The sequence below is a fragment of the Drosophila gunungcola genome (assembly GCF_025200985.1).
Source record: "Drosophila gunungcola strain Sukarami chromosome 2R unlocalized genomic scaffold, Dgunungcola_SK_2 000006F, whole genome shotgun sequence".
In the NCBI taxonomy this organism is placed as follows: Eukaryota; Metazoa; Arthropoda; class Insecta; order Diptera; family Drosophilidae; genus Drosophila; species Drosophila gunungcola.
The window spans coordinates 258,931-285,887 of record NW_026453168.1 but is presented as its reverse complement, the minus strand read 5'-3'; the positions used below and the strand labels follow the sequence as shown (position 1 = coordinate 285,887).

General features: G+C 38.1%; 2 protein-coding genes across 10 annotated transcripts in view; both read right to left on the bottom strand.

Annotated features, from left to right (window-relative positions):
* Window positions 1-21,023, bottom strand: part of LOC128254901 (neogenin) — a 35,908-nt gene extending 14,885 nt beyond the window's left edge. For 6 of the 8 annotated variants that reach the window (XM_052984257.1, XM_052984258.1, XM_052984259.1 and 3 more), the window contains exon 1: window positions 20,232-21,023. In XM_052984257.1, coding sequence (XP_052840217.1) covers window positions 20,232-20,499 — 268 coding nt within the window. In that variant the 5' untranslated portion in view covers window positions 20,500-21,023. The remainder of the gene's footprint in view (window positions 1-20,231) is intronic. The other 2 variants (XM_052984261.1, XM_052984262.1) reach the window with 2 other exon arrangements.
* LOC128254912 (uncharacterized) lies at window positions 3,514-4,194 on the bottom strand. Of its 2 annotated transcripts, none has more exons than XM_052984276.1 (2): window positions 3,805-4,194; window positions 3,514-3,743 (listed from the first exon to the last, which is right to left on the bottom strand). In XM_052984276.1, the coding sequence occupies exons 1-2, from the start codon at window positions 4,192-4,194 to the stop codon at window positions 3,570-3,572; spliced, it is 564 nt and encodes a 187-aa protein (XP_052840236.1). In that variant the 3' UTR covers window positions 3,514-3,569. The 2 variants fall into 2 exon arrangements, with proteins under 2 accessions (XP_052840236.1, XP_052840237.1); XM_052984277.1 differs by having other exon boundaries at window positions 3,814-4,159.
* Window positions 21,024-26,957: the final 5,934 nt, after the last annotated feature.

Here is a 26,957-nt window from a genome sequence, read left to right as displayed (position 1 = left end):
GTGTGCCATAAAGCTGTCTACAGCAATCCGATAATCATCTAAGGGCTTGCGCCACTTCATTTCGGTACAACAAATTTTATTATGCAGAAGAGATTTCTTTTTCCTTTCATGATTTTTTTTTAGTTTGCGTGTGAAGGAAACACCGCCGCAAAGTAGGATATGTAGATGTCTAGATATGACCGCATTAAAAATAAACTATCCTTTATTGTTCATGTTTCTTAGGGGAGGAGAAATGCCGTAGGCTTTGAAAGCCTAGTCACAAAAGACTTGCTCTGCATACAAAAAAAAAACAGTGACGATGACAGCCAACTCTGCTGCAGATTCCCCAGAAATAGGCAAACGAATTCCCCTTTTCCTGCTGCTTCCCCTCAGACTTTGCAGCTAATTTGCCTCTGGCTAAAATAATGCTTAAGCCAAGTAATAAACGCAGATTTTTTTCCATCGTTTGGCAAGCAAAATCTTGGCTTGACTTTTGTTTACTTCAGAGGGCAAACAAGGAGGAGCAGGCGACTTGATCCATTCCTCAAGTTAATTAAAGTTTTATCAAGCCAAGAGGTAAGCACGCAGACTGCTTGAGGCATTTCCTGGAATGCAGCTGTCTTCTGTTTCACTCCAACTCAAAAGCTTCATGTTTTATTCAATTTGATCTGTTGCTTTTGTTGTTCTCAACTGAGTCGTAACTAGCTAAACTGAAGTTGTGAAGTACGAATACCATCCGCAAAAGTGGTTTCAAATGCATTTCGCCTTAAATGCTGCTGGGAGTTGGCCCAAGTTATATCATCATCATCATCTTTATTATGGCCATCATGATATTCAGGTTGTGTCATTCCAAGTTTACTCGTTACCGTCTTCGATTTCAATCAATGTGCAGCAGCTTATTGAGATCTTTTCATCTTTCCATCTCTCCATCTCTCCAACTCTCCTTTCTCATTTTCCTTTCAGCGCGGGCTTTTGTTTTCCCTAACCTGGCGTTTTCCACAGCACCGAATTCAACAAAAGGAAATTCATTGAATAGAGAGCGGGGCGCAGAGCTAAGCCTTCAGCAGTTTATGACGCGTCAGTTTCAATCAGTTCGTGCTTCAGTGGATCCCTTCGACGGTGGCGATGATGATGATGACGATGATGATGGCGTTGCAGCTGCTATTCAGTGGAGATTAAATGGAAAATCGTTTGAAAAATATATGTATTTAACTAGCAGGATCAAGTTCACTCGACTTGCAGATTACCAAAGCTGTCCATACTTGATTTTGAAAGCAACATCTTAACTCAATTCGTTTTTCCTTTTGAACTTGATTCATTTAACAATGTATTCCTATTGAAAAGCAATTTTCATTCCATACCTGCAAGCGAAAGAGAGAAAAGTCAATTAGTAATTGATACATATACATAAAGTTAATTGGAAATAAATGTAATATGGGCAGCATAACCTCGATTCTGCCATGTGAACGCTTTCCCCAACCGCTGGTTACATGGAAATCGATAAACGGGGTTCGATTACATGACCGATAAGATATGATATAGCATAGCTGTGGAGACCACACACATAACTCGGGGCGGTACAAAAGCTGTAACTGCCGCCATATTGATAACTTTATCGATGTGTGTCAGAGAGCGCGGCTGCCATTGGAAAATTATAAATCAATTTCCAGGCATTCAGCGTCGATCGGCCGTGATAAGATTGCCGGGCAGGGAAAAGGTCGGATCACAGGGCTTTAGCATAATTACGAAACATGGCAGCCGCGCGGAAAGGGCAACTTAAGCGGCTTACTCCACACGGTTAGACCATGTCTCAGGTTGTATCCGTGGATGTGTGTGTACCTTTCTGTGCCTCTGTGTGATGTTTTAATTAAAGCAACCGACGACGACTGTCCGGTCGTCACAGCGTCGCCAGTTAGAAGGCACAACTATCGGTCAATAACTTGGCCCAGGCACGCGCCACATACAGTGGAAATATACTAACTTGAACCAGAACCAAAGGAATTATAAGTTTCTTGGAAAAAATTATTGAAATCTAAAAGAGTTTTACAAAATAAAAGGCAAAGAGATGAATTTTATTTAAATGTCGCAATTTCTTTTATAATTATATATTTTAAGTCTTGTTGATTGTTTTCTTCTTATGCAGTTGTAATTGATAAGTAAAATTTAATTTTTGAAATTTGTTAATTTATTTGAGCCTACTATGAACTATTTGTATGGTTCGCTCTATTAGGTTTCCACTGTGCACGTCCAGCGGTCCGGCTATGTGTGTGGTGTTTATTTAGGGCTTAGCAAGAGTCATCACATAAAAGAGTTGCTTGATTGCTGGGCAAACGGAGTCCCAATTGAATTTTACCCGCCATCTAACTCGGAGAATGTTCAATTATTCGAGGACAAACTAGTTTTTTGCATGACCATCGCAAAAGTCCGGAAAGAAATGGGTAATCTTGGGAGCGGCTCTGCTTTGGCCTGCTGCTCATCCATTCCATTTGCCCTGGCACATTTAATTGCAGCAATCAAATGGTTTTTTGGGCGGTGCCACCTGAGAAATTTCCTCTGGCGCATACATATATCATTTCATTTGCCTTTAATTTGACACATGACGTGGGGGCCTCTACACTTCCTCGACTTTCTCCTGTTGCTGCCATTTGCAAAATGGCCGCCCTAACGGTTGTCTAACAAAATGGCCGCCTGGCTTCTTCCGCTTACCAGCCTGCACATAAAAACCCCATACACTCACACACCCACCCAGAGTTCATTGGTTTCTGAGCGGCATTTTTCACTTGCTCTGGCAAATGACTTTGGCCACATGCTGGGGCTCGCTTTTCCCCCCACTGACTGACTCCAACATTTTCGCCGCATTTTCTCACATTTTCCCAGCCCGGAGCAAGTCGCTAAGCTGGGCTAAGTTGAGCGCTTTTCCGCTGCCGGCGTTGCCTTTTCTTTGTCCTTTGGCATCCAGCGACAACGAGGACGTTGCTGTTGCGCAGCCAAACTTTTGCATTATGAAATTGTAAATGTTAGCCAACAGACAGTCAACAATTTACACTCCTCAGCCAGGTGAGTGTTATCTTTTCATTTACAAAATTCTTACTCTTAAGATACTTAAACAACTGACTTTGATTCTTGATGAGTTTAGTAACTTATTTTGATGTTATTTATTTTTAAGCAAACTTTGCTTCACGTAAGAATCTAGTGACCAACTTTTAGTAATATAATTTTATCTCAGTTTTCGTTGCGGAATTTGGTATGTGTTCGTCAGTGTTATAATACTACGCACTTCTGCTGCCTCGAGCTGTCCGAACGTTTTAGAAAAATCGTTTGCAGTTTGCCGAGGGGGAAAACAAACTTTTCACCCCCTTGAAACGAATTTTCATCTGCACATATATATTTGGTTTGTGGTATGAGAAATTAAATTCTTATCTTTTGTTCAAAGTTTTTGCACAGTATTTGTTTTATCAACCTATGCTATTTTCATTGCTTGGCTTAAGTCGATTTAACTGCAGTTGAAGTCAAACAAATAATCAAAGCTTTAATTCATCTTCCGTATTGATTTTGATTTTGTTGATTTAGGCAAATATAAATTAAATCTTCTAAAAACGTATATTTGGATTGTTGTCCACGTTAATGTCAAAGTATGCATTGATGACGCCTCGCCACACGCCTTCGGTGGCCACTTTAATCATAAACATGTAGCTGCCCTTTGGAAAGGGAATTTTTGCGTACATTAGATCGGCCAAAACAAAGTCTTTCAGGATAATGTCGTGCTATGGAAAAAGGAGTTAATCACTTTATTATCCGAGTGTGGCATCTTTTTATCAAAGTTACGTTACTTACGTTGAAAGGACAAGTGTGGTTTAAATTACTGTATGGCCTCAAAGCCTTGAAAAACAAGTAGAAAACACTCAACGGATTCGGATGTCTCATAAATTGGCAAAAGTCGAGGGTAACGTTAAATAGAAATGGATGGTATCCCGACAGCTTCTTATAGACGCCAAAATTGACCGTAGCATTTCTAATAGGAAGTTGTAAAACTTTAATGTGAATATTCTCACCGATGATGCCACGTCCCAAAACCTTTAGACGACATGTAACAACCTCAAAATATAATTTGTCATATATTTCACATTTAACGTTAGTATGGCGGGTAACAATGTCTCCATTGAGCTCTAAAGCCATTAACAATAAGCCAAACACTGTGTTTACTGTAAACTTCATGACAGAATTATTGTCGACCTAATACTCGATTCTTCAAAACTATACTAAACTCATCAGCATTGTACTGTGTTGTATTACTTATACTTATTATTACAGGTTGAATTATTTTATAATTTATTAAGTTTAGAAAACAATTTTCTGATTAATGATTGAAGTGCCATTGTCATTAGGTGAACAAAAATGATCGTATTGAAATAAAAACTATTCGTGCGTAACTCGCAAAAATGTTGTCGGATCAACCAAATTTGTCTAACTTTTAAGTTTAAAATTTTATTGCCAACATTTTTCATTTATTGTTGTCCACATTTTAAAGATTTTATAACTTGATCTTTAAGATTAAAAAAAAGTTTATGTTTGAAAAATGTTCTATCCCAACAACCCAATAAATAAATAGTTTTAATTTATCAATATTTTATCTGTGTGTACACATACTTTACTTCAGAAAGAATGGATTCAGCTATTTATCCCGACCTGAATATTTTGTGTCATTTTCATGGATAAAATCGATTTCCCAGCCGCGGCAGGGTGATTGAATGACGGGATTGCCGGCCGAGAGATTAAATTGCATTTTCCAGACTCATAATTATCCGGGCCCTATGCCAATTTCCTTTTTGGAGGGAGGTTTTCTTCCGGGAACGTGTGCCACAGTTACTTTGTGTAAATATCCATTTTTGGCCCTGTTTTCCTTTTTCTAGTCTGTTCTGTAAACTTATGCATCGCTGCGCTTTGACAAGCCATAATCCCGTAGCAGTAAAAATATGGATTTCATTTCATGTTCCATATTTTATGGCCCCAAAGCGAAATGAGAACGATGGAAATGAGAAATAGTTCTCCCCAGTGCTAATGGCTAGTTGTTAAACTTTCAAATTGATCCATGTATTTCACAGTCGGATGCGGCTGCAGTGCACAACGCATATTTTCCTGCCCCGCGTTTGATGTTTTCTTGGATCCGTAAAAAATAAGAGGGCCGCTCCCCGAGAATCGAGTATAAATCGTAATGTCAAAGAGCGCTGGAGAATATAAATTTATGATTTATCGAAAGCATATGCGCGTTACCTCCTCTACAGGAAGTACCCAGTGAGACTTTGTAGAGGCGAGTTTTTCCAATTATTATTAGCATTTTACAATCGCTTGGGCATGTTTCGAATGGCTCTTTAGTGCACATCGAAGACCACACCCCCTTGAAATTCGGCGAAGAAAACACTGACAGATGTCCCAGAGACCAGATGCCGATTCCTGGGGGATCTAGCCAGGAATCAACTTCGATTTGTCCAAGTCAAGTGACGAGGATTACGAGTAGAAACTTTTCCTTCAGAACTCACATATATATATAATTTGTACAATTGAATCAAAAACTAAGCGGAAGTTGGGGAAATAACAGCAGCTGCTGGTTGTGGATGTCGGAAGCACTCTCCTAAAATATCCAGAAAATTGTAAATTATTTTCTCTGTCCGCCTGACACTGACTTATGTGCAGGTTAAGTGCCGCTGACAGATTTTGACACATTGCGGCAATGTCACGAAGCGAAATGCATATTCAAGATTTCGTTGAGTCACTGACTGTTGCTTTGATTAGAGCCAAAATGCAATGTGAAAGTCGATTGAGTTGTGGAAATGAACACTTCTTTAATTAACATATGCTGCGCGTCCTGTTGTTGTTTGTCTTTTCCAACAGCTGCTGCGGTCTGCAACTTTTCCCAAGCGGTATTTGTTGTTTCGGTTACCGTTTATGCTGTCGGTGGTTGCCTAACAAATTAATTTCATATAACGTCCGCCCGTTCATGTATGGTATATACAGCTGCGGTCAAAATATAAGCATTTTTTTTTCCATACAGTTTTTTAATGATTCTGTGGTTATTTTGCTTATGGGTAAGCATTAAAAATATTAAATGAACTGATGTTCTAAATAACACCATAAATTAAATAATATAGGGTTGATTTATAATTTCGATTTGTATGCTATAATAATATAGGCAGGGAAATAGCTATATTTGGTTGTATTGTTTTGGCCTTAGCTGTATATGAACATAAACTCCAACATTATAGTTCATTTTGCACTCGGGTTACATGTGTGTGGAATAGTCGTTTGGATGGATCCTATCCTATCCCATCCTTGGCAACAGTTCCAATTGAAATTAATGTTTTATGGTTTCTGCAGCGACCGCACACAGCACAATGACAGCAAAAGGGAAAATACGACAGCTGGACATTGGGTAGAGGGGAGTAATTTCAACAGTTTTGTGCCTTCTTGTATACCAACTCGCTTTTCCTAATGCCAATTTGCCATGGAGAGTTTCCTGAAAGTGACAAAAGAAAATGCCAATCCTTGGGCCAGACTTTCTTTCCCTTTTCTTAGTTCTTCTTTCTTTTTGTTTCGCTGTTGGCCATGGCAAATTGGACATTCTTCTTCAAATTTCCTGTTTATGCTCCATAAAATCCATCGAAGCGTTTAATATTGGCAACTTAAGTTGCTGGAAATAAGGGAAGCGGCAGGAACAACGCGCCAAGTACGTGGTCTGGGATTCAAATTGGTTTCTTGAGGTATGTACTATATTATATGTAAAGTGATGGAAGCGTCTGGCATTGAATTTATTCGACATTGTCTGAGTCAGAGTAGTCAGCTGTTTGGATATCCACAGTATATCTGCCATGATTTAAGTGAAAAAGTTCAGTAACATTTCAATGTATCTTGTGCCAGAGTTGAGAGCTCTAATTTAATGCAAGATTTTGCATAATTTTCACAAACAGACAGGCTTCCGTAAGTAAAACCGCTATCTTTAATACCAATATTGAAGGAAGTACTAGTTTCTTATTTCTGAAGTTGGTTTTTATATACGTTTATTATATAATCAATTAAAGTTTAATTGGTATTACATGAATGTTTTGGATGTTAAACCCATAAGGTTTTTGAATTATGCACATCAATAGTTTGTAGTTTGCTTTTCATATAAGTAAGACTTTAAAAATGCATAGTTTTTTAAAAAGTTTTTCACCAAATATCATCTGACTCAGGAAAATATAGTTATTGAAGTTCGACTGTATTTTGTCACCAATAATTTGGAATGAAAAGTTTGTCCGGCAAAAGAGAGAGTTGAGTTTTCATCATAATCAAAGCCATTTTTTTTTTTGCATATCAGTCCAAGTGGGTTTGGTTCAGGCCGGATTATGCAACTTGTCTGGGGCAGCTGGAAAATGCAGTTGCATTTTTAGGTTGCATTTTGCAGTGGCATTTCGCAGTTGCATCCCACGCACGACTTGGACGACTGGCGCCTGCCCACGTTTAGGCTGTTAATTGAATTTTTCGGCTAACGATATAAGCTTCATAAATAAACGTGTACAATAATAATAACAAAACCTATCGAAAAGTGTACGCCAAAAAAAGAAACGGGTTTTATTTCGATTTGATCAAATTTATGTCAATTTCAGAAAGTGTTAATTGCTGTTGACGTCGATTTATGTGTCGCATAATTTTATCGGGGATAATGACAGCCAACCGCAATAACAAGTGCATACTTAGTGGCGCATTAGCAAGGAAAACACTCCAAAAAGTTTAGCTAACTGGAATGCAAATTGAAATTGGCACATGCAAATGGAAGGGCAGCAAAGTGGAAGGCGGAATATTTCCAAAAAGAGGGGATTACATTTGTTTGATTTATATTTGATGGAAATGGAATTTGAAATGAGTATCTGTCGAACATTTTGTTATTTATCGTTTCGGTTGCATACAATTTTCCATGATTTCGATTGGCTTTTATGTTTTTTTTATGTTCTATTTTATTGAATTAGAGATATTTAAAGAATTTAAAACGTAGAAAAGTAGAACAGGCATTTCGACAATAAAATTTAGTTTTAATAAAACTTACTTATATAAAAGCCAAAAAAATTTTTAAAGTTTTCCCAATTATCATCATAATTTTCCCATTATCACATTTATTTTTGCAGAGAATGAAGAAAAGAGAAATCCAATTAATGAATAATGAGTTCTGTAGTTTTTCAAATAAAGCAAAAGTTATAAGCAGCCCATAATTCAACCTGAATGCGTTCACACCTCCAAACAGACACACACTTTAGCTAACTTAATTTTAAGGCTGAAAAACTTTTTACAAATAATTTCTTTCTCCCCTTTTTTGTTGGCTGAAGCTCCCACACAAAAAATGGGGAGTGTCAAGAAGGAGTGAGAGGGCAATTTTGATAAGACAGAGCCAGATATTTGTGCGCTCCAGTTGGCAACAAATTATGAAAATGAAAAATGCCATCAAAGCAGCGTAAATCATCTGATTTTGACACGCTTTATTATTTATGGCAAGGGTCGCCCTAAAAACAAAAGAAAAAGGGGGAAAACACACAGCTCTTGACTCTTAAGTACAAATCAGGCGGCAATAAAGGTGTATAAAACAGTTCAGATAAGTGCGATTATTGTTGAAATGACAGCTTTTAAATCATATTTAACTGTCTGAATGTTATGTGCCGCTCCATATTTAAATATAGTGGTATTTTCACCATTACGCATAGTTTATCCATTATGAATCATCAGCATTCAGCAAAAAGATGAGCCGGAAAAGCAGCAGGAACAGGAGCAGGAAAAACTGAAAGCACTTGGCATTTGACTTCTGTCCCCGGTTCCCGTTTCTGAATTTTATGGCATTTTATTTTAGCTCAACTCCAACCCAACCCAACCCCACCCCACCCGGAAAACCCACACATTTCGAAGGCCCTCTGCCACTTCTCCCGATGTCTCGGCGTTTGGCCCCGTCAAAACAACATTTCTGCGTTGGGCAACCGCAGAGAGTCAAACAAACAACAGCGCCAGCGACATCGACTGCACTTGAAGAAAATCACTATTTAAGATTCTTGATAAAGGGTTTGATTTCAGGCAGTTGAACATAAAACATAACATACGATTTTGATAAGGTGCGCTTTGAAAATAAATCTAGATCTTATTTCTTAAATTATAAGTTGGCTGTAATTTCAACGACACACCGAATAATACAACTTAAGTAGATTTGAGGAACGACATTCGTATTAATAACAAAAATGGATAAATATTCAATTTGTAATTTAAAATGTTATTAAAATATAGTGTACCGTTCTAGAATACCTATGTTTTTTCAATTCTTATAATTTAAGCTTTTAAATGAGCCAAAATAGTTCCCTGTGCATGAAATACACTATGGGATATATATAATAAAGTGAAGCTGTTGAGAGCCGCGTTAGATGACGATGACGATGCTCACAGCCTGCGTGGAGGGTTGGGCATGCGGATGAGGATAAGGAGCAGGGGATGAGCAGGGTGCCAGGGTGCCAGGGTGCCAGGGAACCAGGGTGAGGGAGGATGGATAGCGAGAATTCTCTGTGTAGCAAGCGTCTGTTGCAAAATCAAAAAAATATTGTGCGTTAAAAGGGATGCTTGGTGGACTGGGCCAACAACTACCAACAGCTGAGAACAGGCTAAAAACGGGGGTGGGTGAAATTGAGTCTGGATGGGGGAGGAAAAATCGATAAATGCCTCGAACATATGAATTATGTGTCTGTGTGCACGCCTCGACCCTTCCGTCCCTCACTCCTCATCAGATTTCCCGGTCCACTTCGAGATTCAGCTGCGGTTCTTCATCGGGTTAAGTTCAAGTGGCAGCTCATTGCACTACGGCCAGAGATACATTTTACAATTTCGCATTTAATTCTCCAAAGCCATTCGCTTGGATTGGGTTTTATGGCCTGGCAGCAATTGGCGCCCACACACGCAGTTGCTGTTGCTATAGCTGTTGCTGTTTGCCAAACTGGACAACAGTATTTTGTGCTCTGCCCACGATGGCATGAGCTGCACTGACCGCATTAGATAGCAAAACCCCTTCGGCTCTGGTCAGTCCAGTCCAGTCCTGTATCATGAATGTTTTTGGCAACTCATATGCAAATATGTTGCAAATAGGCAAGGGAAAATGGGAACAGGTCGAGTGCTGCTGGCTGAATCAATGAATGTGTTTGGACAAGTGGCAGCCATTGCGTCACCCCGAATCCCTTATACCATTCACCGGGGTCCAAGGGCACTAATCCGTAGGATACGAGTGCTCGGACATTCAGCATGAGCAATATATACTTGATTTCTATTTCATAGTCAAACAACAGTGTTGGGAAAGATACCTATTAAGGTACAAAATGTGTTAAGCTTTTAATATTGGAAAAAATAATTAAAGATAAAAGATTTTGGTAGCGATTTCCAAACTTTAAAACCTTGAAATTGTGATAAAGTGTTTACTTCTTCAAAAATCCTTGCTTATTTCAGTTGGAAATTTGAATTAATGTTGATAGATGGGCACAATTATATATACTCATACTTCCCATCACTGGTCATATTTTTCCATACTCCCATTTTCCAACCGCAAACAAAATAAACAAACCCCAAGACTTAATTAAAATTGAATAGTACAACTCTGGGGAAAATCGTTATCTCGTTTATAAATTAAGCGGCAGAGAACAGTTGAACTTATAACCTAAAGCTGCTGGAGCTGCTGGCCACAAAACCAATTTGGCCCGGCCAACTGGAAACTTTCATAAATAGAAAGCGTTTCTGGGATGCATTGCATATCCAATTGGTAAACGCTGATACGATTGTCTGGATGTCTGACTTGAAGAAAAAATACAAGAAACACTGAACAATAAATTTTTCATGCTTAACACAAACGCACCATGTACATGTACATATATTTATTTATGACAGCACGCAGGTCGCAGCCACGACTCCAAGTTCGATTCGAAATTGACCCCCGAAAAAGTTATCTATAGATCGCCGACGTCTGACGTCTGCGGTTTCCCCATATATGAGCTGATAAATGAAAAATCTAGCGCAACGTCGCGTCGTCCAAGTCGATTTCGATTTCGATTCCGACTGCGATCCGATTCCAAGTTCCAAGTTGGTGATAAGGCAATCAATAAGGCAAACACACAGCTCGAGGTTTATTGAACCCCCTTGGAAAATAAGGGGCCCACCTCCGAACCATCTGGCCGTAGTGCAATTAAGTGGGTTTTCGTTTATTTTTTGGGGCCCTTCGATTGCAGTTTTGTTTATTTCTTGCTTAATGGTGATTTATGTTGCGGTTCGATGAGTTTTTCGGGAGGCCTTTGGGGGTTTTAGTAAATTGCCAGTCGAATATCTTAAATAAGTTTGTTTAGGAATCAGTTACAAACATATTTAGATATAATGATAATGCGGTAAATATTTGCGAGCGAATCAAAGTCCCCAAAAAGTCAGAACCCAAACTTACTTGCGTTTGAAAGATGGGGACACACACACACACACACACACACACACACATGCGATTGGGTGTCAACCAAAATATTTGTAAGATAATATTTACACACGACTAATGCCGCTGATTCGGGAATAGGTGGTGAAGGAAAGATTTGGACAAAATATTTGTGCGTGTCAACAAACCACGATGATGATGGTGCTCTTCGACTCAAATTGAAATTCATTCCACGTTTGCCGGAGCGTGACCGATCCCGATCTCTATATAAATGATTTGATTGACATCAATAATTGCATGTACACACATTTCCATGCATTTGGCATAGGTTGTTGGTAGCCAACTACCGAAAAAAAAAAGTAAATGGGCAATTGTAGAATCCGTATCAATTTGCATATGTCTCTAGTGACAACGACGGTGTTTGCATGAAAAATAAACAGAGCTCTGCTGATTGACGTTGAACGTTTCCCCTGAAGCATAATTAAATGCATTTGATGTGCTTGTCCTGCCAACAGAATACCATTTATTTGGAAAATTATTAAAATTGTTTTGGGCTATCATGGGGAAAAAATATATGGGCTCACCAAATGTTAATTGTAATTGGTTTTGTGTTTCATAAATGGAAGTATTTAATTAATTTTAAACTGTAGAATCTAAATAAGTATTGTAAGATACTCTAAAGATCCGTATTTTCCGAATTACATAATATATTTATAGGTTTGTTCTTAATTCAAAGAACAGGTTGTAAGTATGTAAACTTTAATTTGTGTTGCGTAAACGGGAAACTCTATATTTTTACTGTAAGTTGTGATCTTAACATGCAGGTTATCAGAATTTGAAAGATACATTACGTCCGAGTTCACGAGGTATTAAGAAATCGATTCTCTGGAACCCCCAACACTGTTTCCATTTATTCGTCTGGTTATTCTCTTTCAGATCTCGTCTCATCAATCACGTTTTGGCAGCTCCACATGCTTTCCATCCAGCTCCCCCAGTATTGTACTTCTCTTTCTATTCCCGTCTACGTGACTTCCGTCTTTTGGCTTGTCCATTTGTCCCGCGAGCTTCGGAATTCCCCTTCCGATTCCCTAACTATATTCTCTGCGGTTCAGGGAGTTCTCTAGCTTCTTCTTCCCATACTGCCTTGCATTTATCTACTTTGCTGTTGTCATGTCAAACACTCGGCACAAAAGTTCAAGTGCGGGTTCTCGCCGCCTTTCCCCATTTCTCCCGGCAATTTCACGCTTGTCAGGTCGGCGAAAAAGTTCGTCTCTTTATTTTTTTTTTTCTTAACTTTACCTGGCGCCAACATCCCACAACCCTAACAGTGTGAAATTTATAAACATCAGCAAAGTGTCGCAGGCAACACAAAAGCTCATTTGTCGAACGAAAGTAAAATCGGCTTAGAGGCCAAACTATGCAGGCATGAGTGGGTTAAGTTCTAAGAACTTTATGGAACGACTCCAAGTATCTGCCCTCAGACAACTTAATTAGATAAATGCTCTCCTCCCTGTCAGTTTTCTAATTTTCTAGTTGTAAAGTGATCCGAACGCCCACATACTGCGCCCTAACTATCGTCAACATTATCGTCATTATCTCCATCACCATTGTAGAGACTAGTGAAGAGCCCCCTCCTCTCAGCTGACATAATTTTATGCTCGACATTCAATTAGAAGTAGTAGGTGTAGGTGCCATCATCCTCACTGGAACTGCGGAACTCTGGCAAATGCAAATTGTGAGCAGACAAAAGCAATTTGTGTCATTGCCAGCAGCCATATACACACAGTTGCAGTCAAAATAATAGCACTGATAGTTTTGATAACCAAAGGCATTTATCTTCTAAAAGATTTATATTTTGTTCATATAAAACTGTTGTCAAAACTTAAAAATATGTGACTTTTGAATTTGAAGTTCTATATAAAAGTTAAACAAAGAATCACTCTCTTATTTTTAAAAGATTTATTATTTTTGTTTTAAACTTTTATAAGTTACTTAAAAAGTATACAACTTTTTGTTAGTAATATTATTTTGACCGCACCCGTATGTGAATAAAGACATTTCTGTGGGTAAAAAGAGATGGAGAAACGCATGAAGGAGACGGACAGAGGGAACTTGTATTTTACCACCTCATTACAAGATTTGCATATTTGCCTCTGCCATTGTCTGAGACTCGAGAACAAAAGCCGAGCACAGACAATGGCTTCTCCTCGACTCAAGGATATTTTCGCACTCAGAAAACTAGACCTAAATTTAGAAAACCACCGAGAAAACAGTGACTGAAAACATGACTTCCTGCCACAACTTTCGCGAGTCAAGTGTTAGCCACTTTTGAAGCTAAATCTTAAAAGCCTCGGATAACAACTATCTGCTGCAGTTGTTGGTGTTTTTGGGCATAAGCCACCACTCGCTTGTCAAGTGTTCCTACATAAAGTCGCTTACCTAATGGCCAAAGCGTTGAAATCATCGTTGGCTGGTTGCATTTCACAGGATTTTATGGCAGATGTACACCGATTTCCCGTTCGCCCGCTATCCGCTCCACTCGGCTCCATTGACAGCTCAATTCCACTGCCGCAGAATGTGGAAATAGAAAATGTGCGGCGGATAATTGCCATTAATCAGGCGAGTCCACACATGGACATGGCACGTCATAAGCCGCACAGCACACTACATCTAATCCAGCGTTTGCTAAAGGTTCAAAGAACAAAAAAGTCCGGTCTTGGGGTTCAGTATCTTGGTGGGAATGCGGGAGGAGGCGGCGAATATGAGAGGTAGGGAATGGGCTTGAGCTTGGGCTTGGGCATCTATGATATATGCAGCACTTAGTACCTACTTAAGTTGCGCGAACGCGGACAAGGCTTCAGATAAGATCACACACACAGCTGGCAAGAGCAACGGCAAAAGCGGCTTGTGGCTTATATCCACTATACAGTGGAACCAAAAACATTAGTACATTTTAAATATTTACATCTTTAAAATTGTGAAAGACTGTCAACGGGAACGAAACAGAAACTATATTACCCATTTTGTAGTTTTATTAAAAGAAAAAATGTTTGTGTTAAATTTGCTTAGCCGCAAAAATCCCCAAAAGGTTTAATAACTAAAAGTACCCAAGTGACGAACAAAGTGTGAAATGGTGATCGCAACAGAGGTAAACATTTTCATAAAAATCCCTCACCTAAGTGAATCCCGGGAATCTCCAGATCTCAAATCAAAACCACTGTGCCAATCTCCCCCACCAAAACTGAAACTGCAACCACACGACTTCGACAAGAACGTCGACTACCGTGGCTGCAGACTCGTAAGTGGTATAAAGTACGTGCATTTTGTAGATAATAATAAAATAATAGCAACGGCTGCTCATTCAGCTGGGGAGTCGAGAGTCTTGGCGCTTGGATCGGATCGATTCGAATCCGATTGGATAGCATTGGATCGGAACAAAGCGAAGCTGGTGACTTGGTCTTGTGGCTGTTGTAACAAATTACTTTTGGCTGGGCCCGCCGACTTCCTCTCCCCTGCTCTTTGGCGATCCCGTCCAGACATTGTCGTCGCCATTGTAACTGGTCGTTTTTCATGTTCTATTTTTCTGAGGCAATTGCAGCACATAGATTAGCTCTACAGATAATTGCACAGCGAAAATCAGATCGGAAATGATCTGGAAAATATCTTTTAGTTTGTCTTAAGATCATCAAAAGCTAATAAAAACTTTATGACTTTTTTTTATGCCCAACAATCAATTAGCTTTCTGCCATTTAGGAAATATTAATTTATTAATGAATAGAAATAAATTAAGTACAATAAACATCCAAATCACAAAGTGAATCTTTCTCTTATCTTTGATCATTTGCAATTAGTTATATAAAGTCATCGTATCACTTTTGTGATACCTTTTGGTAAAAATGCTAATCCAAAGGTTATCTTTATGGCCATTTAAATCAAAAGTAGATAATTTAAAAGCAAAGTTGTTGAGCTTATCTTTATAGACAATGTTACGCCTTTAGTAAAGATTTTAAGTATTGAAATTAAATTTGATTACCTAAAGTTTTAATCACAAACTTTTTATGAGAGACAACAGCAGTTAACTAATTTTTCCAAGTGAAAAGCGGTCGGACAAGAGGAGGGCAGGCGCTTTTCCGTCGCCAATCAAGCGATCGATCTACTTTAAGGCAGCCATGGCCACAGTTTATCGCCGGCCAGCGACTGCATTTTGTTGACCGATAAGTCCGAAGGGGGTTAAGCGTGAGGAGTGGCGAGTGGGGTTTAATGGAGAGCGGGGGGATAGGGGAATGGGCAGCATGTCAAGTAACTTCCAAAGCCAAGACCAACTTCATTTGCTTGCCAACCAAAGCGAGCGACTTTTTCAATTAATGTAGCCCATGGGCACGCGAAACCTGAAACCAGAAAATGCAAAAAGAAGCAGAAGAAGCGCAGATGCAGAGTGCTGGAAAAAAAAACAATGCAAAAACTTTGTTTACTTTGCCCGCTTGTCTTATCGCTCGCTCCACTGGCCACAAAATAATTACCGAAGCCAGTTCCCCGGAGTGGAGAAAATCATCCGGTAGAATTGAGTTCTTTTGGGCAGGGCGTGGCCACATCACATCACATCACATCACATCACAGATCTTAAAGCCTAGAGAGTCGGTCTCTGAGCTGGCCTGGCATGGCCTAGCCTGGTCTGGCCAGCACTTTGGCACTTTGGCTAAATGACTGCATTTAAAAAACTGTTGCCGACTTCCGTTTCGGTCGTTTCACTCCTTTGGCATCTGCTCGAGGTGATTAAGTGCGATTCGAGGCGTGGAGGCAGATAATTTCTGATATTTTATAGCCCCGGTGTGGAGTTGGGAATGGTAAATGCGAAATGCGAAATGGGAAATGGAGGAGCCCCCTCGAAAGAGGTGTGAGATTTGCGGGCCAGGCTTGTTTTAACGGCACTTTAAGCCACTCACTCAGCCGAACAAGTTAAGTACGGCAAGATCGCTTGTTGTTGAAGTGGGTTGGAACTATTTATTCACTGGAATCTCTAGCCATGTCCTTCGCCGTAATGCAGTCCGCCACCTACGGATCACCCACGCACCTATGCAAATTGGCCCTAATCCTTGAGGAAACGCCCCCACAAAAAGTACAGTATGCTTAATGCAAAACGATATACATTGTTGCTAAGATACGTTCATGGTCAGAAACATTTCCTGTCCTGCCCTGAGATCGCCTTTCGTTCTTCCTAAATCTCCCTCGAATCTCCTTCTTCTTTTAGTCGGTCAAAATCTGGATTTTGTGGTTGCGTGCATTGAACTTTCCGAGCATTTTGCGTTGCAGAATCAGTTTCGGCCTGTTGTTGTTCTTGTTTTTGTGGCGGGTTCAAGTGAATTATTCATGTTGTCATGTCGAATCGGTGGAAGGCGGGAAGGTTCGAGTTCGAAGCTGCAAACGAAAATGCATTCTGCCAACGCAGCAGCAGTAAAGCACAGAAAATAAAATGTTTCACAAGTCATTCTTAAATTAAATTAGCCTTTGACTTGTTTATTATATTTTAATTTTAAACTAAGTTCATTCGTCAATAATAAAATAAAAAAAAAACTGATTACGATTCAACACAATAGTAAATGCTTAAGAAATTTAAATTAATCCAACAATTAGAATTTCTAAAACACTACAAATTCAAGGTGAATATGGAACAGTTGTAAAAGCCATTCCTAAAACTAAATAAAATATAATTCCCAGTTCAAAACATTTAATATAGCTCAATTATATTGAAATTCATTTCTTTCACTGTTTATCAATGTTGCTGAGTATGCAAGAGCTCTGCTCGTTTGTTTTTTGGTGTCGAATACGGTTCCTCCTGCTGTTTTCCATAAAAATTCCCGCAACATGAGTTTACCAAAATATATGCAACATCTAGACGTTGTCTCTGTTTTTCTGCATGAAAGAATAAAATATAACACAATTTTTTTTAATTAAATGACAAGCAAAACTTTTGTTTAACCACAGTTCACTCGCAAAACGTTATTCGTGCAACTTGTAGGGACAAAAGTTATCATTGTTTCGGAAAAAACGCTGAACAATGCACATCATAAAAAAAATAAATCCAAAAACGAACATGACACCTCACATCTACCATCGATAAGGGGCACAAAAGTGAGACATTCCCAAGTCCTTGGAGTGCATACACCTTTACATATATAGTCCCTCAAAACCAAGAATATCGAACGACGAACAATTTCCGCCGCTTTGTCAACACTTCAGAGTGACGCCCGAGTTTTAAACATAATTGAGAGACTTTGCATCGGTCCGTAATTAGTCTGCATTCAACGGAGAAGAAGTGACCTCATTCGAGACCTCTAAACACTCTTTCTCCGATGGTCCCTTTCTTTTCCATCTTTTCTCTTTGTCACATTGCGACACATTGCCCGGGGGCTATGGCCACCATATGGAAATGTTTATTTTGACAAGCGCACCCTTGGAGGAAAAAAAACGGAAAAAATGTGGCCAAGAATATGAAAAGGGGTGCGAAATTAGAATAACATGTCACTCATATATTGTATCACGTAATGCGGCTAAATATGCTTCTGGCCACGGGGAAAAGCCAGTGAAAACCAGGGAAAGCGACTCGCCCAGGACACTAAACAATTGCCACAGTTCCCAGGGTAAAAGCAAAGAATTATGGCCAGAAAAGTGAAAACAAAGAACGCTAGGAAATAAACACGAAAATGAGAACAGGACATCGCACGTGAGGTTTTTGTTTGCGGTACTAACAGTGTCCTCGGGTATATTAAAATAATTTTAAGTTACAAGTAAATTATTAACTAAATCATCTTAGATTTTTGAAAAAAACTCGATTCGCTGTACAATTAATTAATTGACTATTAAGCTTTTAAATAATTCAGAACATTACTCTTTGATTAAAAGATAAATTTTAGTGTATTTTAAATCACGTTTTATAGACATTTTCCGCCATTATCCATAACCATTTACTAAAAACTGATTACTAGGTATTAAATGGTCGATAGTCCTTCCAAACCTTTTTTGTCACCATTTCTTTTTTGAGCTGGTTACACCCATTTAAGTAAAGTATTTTTAATTACCGCCCCACCACATTGAGCTTGAGCTTATGTGGGGGAATGCTTTTAATTAAATCTGGCATAAAGTCCTGCGACTTATGACATGCCATGACCTAAAAATTGGTTCAAAGATTTTTTATTCCATTTGCATATGACATGCCCGACAATTTTTTACGACCAGACTTTTTGGGGTCTTGCCTTTGGAGCGCTGGCATTGATAAATTTCGCAGCTGATAAGACGGCTCCCCCTTTCATGACAATTTTCACTTTTAGGGGTTGCTTTTGCTCGAATCGAAGGAAAAAAAAGAAAGATTCAGCGCAGGACATTTAATTTGTTTGCATTATTTGCGCTTTTAGCGGGGATTTCCATTATCCCTCCCTCATTTCGTGCGATTGTTTATTTTCTCGAACCGAAAATTGAAATATGATAAGCCTTTGAACCACCCCTGGCTTAGTTCGAAACCAAATCAATCAGTCGATGCTTTGTGCAGCTGCCTACCGATCTTTTTTAATCTCGATTTGGGACCCTAAATTTGACCTGAAACTGTGGCTGATCCCGAATCCTAATTGAATTTTGCCTGTACTGCTTTTACCTGTCTTACCTGGTCCTTTAAGTTCACTTGTTCCCCAGGCTTGAGCTAATGATAATGACTTCCATTTTGTCTGGGGCTATTTCTACGATTTCTGAACGTATTTTTTCACAGGAAAGTAGGGCTCAGTTGGTGTTTGTTTTGGCTCATACAGTTGTATACATGGAGGGTAATATAATTGGATAACGAGTTTCTGTTTTAAATTCTTGTTGTGCAGTGCTTCGTTTATCTCGTTTCAAGCGAAGCTCATTAGTAATGTTCGAAATTTGAGGCACTATCGGTGCAGATAGCCGTTTCGCAACCTTCTTATTTTGAGTTCTTATCTGCAGGTGATATGATGGGACGCAATTACGGTGAATTACCCCGAGTGATTGGCACATGTGGTTCGACCTGTGAAGGGTTTTTTACGAGTGCAAAAACAGCGCGAGGTGCGAAATATGACTGCTTATCAGCTGCGGTTGACATCACTTCGCGATCATGAGTGCTTTTTGGATCCAAATTCCTGCTTTCTGGCACGTCAACCAGACATTTTGTCGCCAAAACTGGACTAGCTTTATTATTTGTTAAATACATACATATGCGTTAAAGTTTATGTTTTTCACCATACAACTATTAAAGGTACAATAAATTTAGTATCACAACGCAGAATAAAGTAAAGAAGAGTTTGAGTTTTAAAAATTTAGAGATGATGCAATTTGATTAATTTAATTTGTTGGAATTATACGAAAATTATTAATAGGCAAATCATCTAAGAGCTTTTTGACTTTTAATATAAAGATGGATGGTTTCTGTTTGGTTAAAATAAAATTGGTTTGAAGTGAATTTCCATTAAAACTATATTGACAGAAAAATAATTCGGGTTTAAAAATGGAACTGTATATCATCAGCCTCACATTGCACAGTGTGTAAGATGAACCAAAACTGTTACTTCTAGTGGTTGTAAAATGTTAATTGTGTAGACTTGCTGTATAAGCTATACAGCACCTTTAGGATCTCCCTTATGTTGGGATCAATTAAGCGAGTTTAATTTGTAGACTTTAAATTAGGGATCTTATTTCAGATTTTAGAGATTGTTTTCCTTTAGTTTACCTTTAATATAGTGTGTTCACACTTTTTCTCTAATGTAGAGCTTCAATTTTAGACTGAATTTCTTACCTTGACTTGCGAAACTGCTTCCAATCAATTGTAGGATCAAATAACTGCCGACTAGCCAGCTCCAAATTGTCCTGCTGTGTTTGTTTACTTTGCGGGCCATTTTCTGTTCGATTTTTCGCTGATTAAACTGGAAACCGTCGTTTACAATCGGAGGTAATTTGAATGGCTCAGTTTTATTATTTATTTTTTTGTTTACCACATTTTGGCTTTCGATTTCCGACAATCGCCGATTACACCTCCTATTCCTATCCTTTGCACAAACACACATACACACGCGTAGTTACGCGACGCACACAGATACCTCAGCTCACTCCACCTCCACTTTTGTTGTGTATTCTTCAACGATATGCTTTCGGTTTTCTTATTTTGCTCTTTTCGCATCAATCGAATTTATGTTTACGCGTTTTTGTTTTGCCGGCATTCGAGTTTTTTTTGTGGTTTCAGGTCTGTTTGTTGTTGCACGCCTGCAAGCGGGGCATTTTTACAACAACAGCAAATACTATCAACAAATTGCACACATACTTGAGTAAGTAGCGTTGTCTCGCTCTAACCTGCGCCAGGCATCGGGGTTTGCAGCAGCATTTTTTAAAATTTAAATTTTCGGTTGTTTTCTGTATTAAATATACGCGTTTTTATTTTATTTCCGCCTTCACGTGCATTTGTTGTTTTTTGTAATTGACTTTTAGTGATTTTTACTATTGGTACAACGCTTTTTAGGCGCAAATTGGCTTTATACATGCGCGCAGCGACGTCGTCGGATCCGAAAATTTACGAGAATTGCGCGGTGTAGAGGTGGACAAACATCGATGCCAACATCGATGTCGCCGATGTTTTCAAAATATCGGTCCTATCGATGTTTGGCAGAAACCATCGGTGTTTATCCGTCTCTAATGATTGATTTTCTAGCAACGCTGGCAATTCAAAAGTTGTAATTCGCAAAATTAAATTAACTATGTATAAGTTACTTAACCAAAATTACTTAGTTTCCGTTCAATAAAACTTATTATTTTTATTTATAAGTAACTAAGTAATCGGAAATCCGAAGTTTGTATACCATTGCAAACCAAACAAAATTGGAATATATAAACAGATTTTAATGCTTATATTTTTATTAAATTATACATTTTATTTTTAATATCTTAAAATAAATCTTAATCTCGAGTTATACGAATGCTTATATGTTAAACAAACAACAAAGTTATGTTGATACCTCTCATTATTTTCTTACTATTTTCATTCTTTCTTTATATAATAGCCGATTCTTATAAAATTAAAACCGGCGCTCGGGCGTCTAAAAACATATTTCTGTATGTACATCCATGTCAAAACTTTAATTCAATTTGCATACCACTGTTTCAAAAGTTTATTGATTGTAATAGTATGTCATTAATTATGGAAAGGTTTCCTCTAGATTGCTCTAAAACTGAAATACCTGTTTTTGTACTCGCCTGGCGATGCCGATCAAGAATATATACGTTTTATGAAAATATAAAACCCTCTGCAAGAGTATATCAAAATTAGCTTAATGTTAGAATCAATTTTTAATGAAAACAACTTTGCTCACTGTAATTACAAAAAGTATTTAAAATAATTTTTTTAAATGGTCTAAGAGAAGGAACTTTGACGATCTAATTAAAACACCTTAATTACGTTCCTAACTAAATGCGTTCGTTTCCACTTATCCCCAAACTTTTCTCGCTCATAATAATATTATTTTTGGAAAATTCCTTTGATAGAAAACTTTATCCACCGGGCAATGGGAAAACTCCTGTTTGATATTAATTTTTTCTAGCTTTTTGATTGCCAACCCGCAAGCGACCAAAGCGCAGACAGGCTGCGGTTAAAAGTTGTGACTCCAAAAAAATGAATGTGCCAAAGGAACTCTCATTTAAAAGCCAACGTCCAACAACCCGCAACTTTAAAAACTGAAAAACTGAAAAAATGAAAATATCAGTTTACGCCTCGGAGAAATGTGAGTGCAATAAAAAATCTGTCCAAGGCCGACGATTTGTCGGATGGTTGGGGGCGTGGCGTCGGAATGATAAATTTCACATTAAATGCCAGCGCTTAAATGAAAGCGTCGTAAAAATAAACGACAGGCGAAAAGGAGGGCCCACATTTTTTGGGGGCTGTGGGCCCGAGAAATAAGTGAAATAAAATTCCCTCTCAGATGGACTTCATTAGCGTATCCGTATGCCCAAAAAGTGGGTCAAGTTTCGAGGACTTATCAAATTACGAGCCGCAGAGATTTTACGCTGCTAATTGCAGGTTTTTAAAAAGCCACATTTCCCTGCCAAGCGAAACTGCAATTTTCAGTTTTAATTAATTCGAGTTGCCCCGAGTCTGCCAGCATTTGTAGCATTTATAGCCCTATCCGTATCTGTGCGTTTGTTCTGCCAGTTTGAAGTTGATGGCGACAGAGTGAGAAACTTCTGCGCGCCCACAAAACGCGGCGAGATGCTGATTCCAATGTGCATCCATTGCATTCAAAGCTTTTAGGTGCCAACATGAAAAGGCGCTTAAGTGAATTAAGTCTGGGTGTGGTAATATATAAATTAAGGCATGCATTTCGGACATGGAAAATGTTTAAATACATTAATGGTTATCTGGCTTTCAGGAAATGTGCTCGCTTGCTAAAACCGTTCTCAACACACTTGTTAAAGAGTTATAGCTAACAAAAACATTTGCACAAACTGTAATGTACATACTTTCTGATCAGTTTAAGACCAAACGATTATTATTAAAATAAATGTTCTTCTTTAATTTGAACTCAAAAATCCAGAAACACACTCCTTGCCATAATTCTTATTGAATTAAAATTTAAAATTCGGAATATAATTCCGGCTAACAATTAAGTCTTTCTGTGTAACAAATCTTAAAATAACGTTTTTAAACTTTTTGTTACCGTGGATAAATAAGTTTGTGTTTCCAACAAGCATTGTATTTTATTTCGAGTATCTGAAAAATATAATTATAACCATTTAAGGGGTATTGAAAATTGAATAGGCATATAAATAATTTTGTGTATTGAAAATAGTAAAATAATATTAATATGAAGTTACGATGGACAGTAAGTATTACATAAATATTTGAGAAATCATAACAAATGAGGGCCTACCTTAATTTGAATGAATTTTCCACCCTCCTATTTTACAAGCGGCTTAAACTCAAACCGTTTGCAATTTCCCGGCCTAATTGACGGCGACAGGCGGCGCAGGCAGCAAATTGAGACGGAATAGCAACAACAACAAAATATATTGCAACCAACACAGTGACAGCAACAACAACAGCAACAAAAACAAACAACAACAACAACAACAAGGAAAGTTAAATTAAGTTAGCGTCTGCAGACAACAAATCTCGGTTTGTGTGTCTGTCCATATGCTAATTGCGCATAAATCAAAATCAACTTGTAAATTTAATATGTCGCTATGTTTTTCTTGTTTCCACTCCTTTTTACTCATTTTTTTTGTGGCGCTAAGCGATGATTTATGCTGATGTATTTTGAGCGCCAACGTAAGTAAGAAAAAATAGCACGTATTGCAAAAATATAATCAATTGAAAATGCAGAAAAACAGAAAAACAAGTTGTGACTGACAGAAGAATTTAATATCAAGTTTTTAAGTTTTCTGCTTAATATTCGGTGTCAGAACTTATAATATGATTAAATAATCGATTAAAATATTAAATAACTTTATATAAATAGAAGGTATATAGCTGAAAGTGCACAAAAATAACTTTGTAATAACTATGTAGTTAAATATATAATAATTTTTCTGAGCAAATAAGTTTTTAAATCATTTTTTTTCTTTATAAAATAGCATATAAACTTCTGGCAGAATTGGGGTTTCTTCCTCTTGAAAGAAGCTAATTGATAGTCAAAGAAAGAAACCTACAAATTTAATTGTCACACATTTAAATTAGTGGGAAATTGCCCACACCATTTTCCCCGTTTTTCAAATGTAATTCTCAAACCTGTAAACGAGGCAATGGACACTGACTAATGACAATTTCAGGCCCTGGCGACAGTTTGACACTTTTTTGGATGTGGATGTGGATCTGGGTCTCGGTCTTGGTCTTGGTCGTGGTTATGGTATTGTGGTCTATGAGTTGGGGATCTGAGTGGAAAGGGCAGATCAACTTTTCTCAAGGAAAACAAACCATTTCTGCCATCGCGTGTAGTTGCATGTGTGGAAACGAAAGCAAAATTAGGTTGCATTTAAAAAGTGGGGGCCACGAGTGGGATAAGGGGGTTTTCCCAGTGCCATGTCCATATCCATTTCCAGATCCACACCAAGTGCAAGTATGATGTATGTGGGTCTGTCTCATATTTGAGTGCAGCGAGCAAAATAAATGAGTTTGTCAGCCGGCAGCGACATGATTTGATAATTGGTTTTAAAAGAAATTCGAAAGCTAAAGTTGCAGTTAAAGTTGTGGGGGAAAAAAACAGGAAATGGAAATGACTTTGGCTTTTGAATTTTTTTTTTTTTTTTTTGACAGGGGAATGATAAGTCAACTCCTATTAGCATGTAAATTAATGAAAAAATTAAATCATTTGCGGGAAAGAAAGCATTTATGAGCAGAGCTATTAATGAATTAAAATTATTGCACTTAAAAGTGGCTTCTCTTTCCATGACTTGGGAGCAATTTATGTTACCTAATTAAGTTAAGGGAACAAAAATAAGGGAAATTTTGTTGGTAAACAGGCAATTTAAACCTATTAATCTTTATTATATTATATATTCTTACTTTAAATATATAAGTATGTGAATATGAATATATAAATATATTCAAGCTTACTATAATGAAATCAATAAATTAATTATGCTAATATCTTTTATAGTTTTGGCCAATATTGACGCTGGATTATGACCTCTCTTGGGCCACAAAACTTTTGGCCATTGACTCTTGAGTTTTGGGTTCTTCGGAATTATCTTAAACCATAAATGACTTAACAGGGTCGCCAAATCTGACTCACTGATGGCGGATCAGAATTTTGGACTTTTGGGTGGGGCCCTCACCCAGATTGCGACTCATTTTCAAAGTTCGTTGCGGTTATGCAAGACCTCCCAAATCCAAACCCAAACCCAAATGACGCATATTCATAAAAATAGAAATAAAATCAGCATAATTTCTGACACTTTGTCAGTTTGGTGATGGAATTCCAGAACGGTTTAGCACAGTATTTTAATTACACGCCCTCACAAATTAAGGCCTTTTCCTCCAAATTCTCAATGGTTATTATACCGCCTCTTGGGCGCCCATAATAGACTCATTTACTTGCTATCCGCTGGGGAAGCTGCTCAAATGCAATCTGGCTGACTGCGGTTGTTTTGTTCAATATTCTGCTGCATGTTGCTGGTTGGGTGTTGCATGTTGCTCGTTGCAGCTCGTTGTTGTCGTTGGGGCGTGCAGTTGCACTTTTCACTGCACATAAATTAAAGTTCTGGCTCCCCTTATTGTGGGAAATATTTGTCGCATGCCAAAAAATTTTACAAGCAACAGCATTTTCCACATGTTGGTGGCTGAAATTGCATTTCATGGCCTGTCTGGAGTGCTGGTTCCCGTTCCCACCCCGTAAATGATTTAATTCTGCGCAGCTGTTGCAGAAGGACGATGGCTTGGTGGCGACAGCAAACGATATCCTTGGCATTGGTCATTGGTCGAGTCAAGGCTAAGGACAAATAGGAGCAGCTTCACTGGAGCTTACACTGGCAGCAGCTGGAAAATTGGAGCCAGGAAAAACTAAAGAAACACAAGACGTGTATACCAGTTTATAAGTAAAATACTATTTTAGTGCACCAGAGGACACATGACTAGGACTCTTTAAGAATTACAAAAGTTGATCCCAAGAGATAAATAAAAAATAAATATAACATTAATTATATAAAAAGTCTATTACATGGCTTAATTAATATGGATAATTCAAAGGTCCTCTTTCATAGTTAGAAACGATTTTTTTTTTAATTATTTATTTTTAAAATTTTCTGTGACATTCTGTTTCAAATACAATTTTAGTACAATAATGGATAGGGCTATAAATAAAATGTGCCTTTAACAATAAGTGGTGTCAACTTAACCACCTTTAATATACTTGTTGTTTTCTACAAAATCTTTTATTTTCTTTAAAATGGAAACCAGTAACCGTAACTAGAATTCAAGTATATAGACATTTACTCTTAAGCGTATTTAGTAAGTAATACAAATTAATTCCAGTTGCAAACTCAACTATATTCCCAACATCTCTCATCTCATCACATGTTTTTGCTTTTGGGTCTGACAGCTTTTCGCCTGGCGCAAAGGAATTAATTAAGAGGATTCTGCACTTGTTGGCAATTGTAGGCAGGCAACGTTGGGCCAATAAATCCTTGCTGCCTGTCACAAAATTCCTTGGAGTCCTGCGCCTTTTGACAACCTGGAAGGTAAGCGATAAGCACCAAGATACTCACTTCAGCCAAGGGAAAACTCCCTTCGTGATGTAGACAAATTAGTGCAGCTTAAATTAGCAGGCGAGTAATTTGATTACGAGTTGATGAAAAATGTTTCGTCTTGTCAGGGAGATTTTAATAGGCAGCAGGCAGTTTTAAATGAAAACTCCCCTGAAGTTTTCACATAATTAAAACACAATTCGAAGTGCAAGCAGACAGACGAAAATACAACAAAAAAAACCATGTTTGTTTTCGACAAAAAGACAGCATTTTCCTAATTGCCCATGGAATTTGTCTG

Excerpts from the sequence above, each read along its gene's own strand:
- LOC128254912 (XM_052984276.1), bottom strand. The coding sequence starts at position 4,194 with ATGAAGTTTACAGTAAACACAGTGTTTGGCTTATTGTTAATGGCTTTA. Across the intron at positions 3,744-3,804 it reads GTCCTTTCAACGTAAGTAAC|CACGACATTATCCTGAAAGA; the intron begins GTAACTTTGATA and ends CTTTTTCCATAG.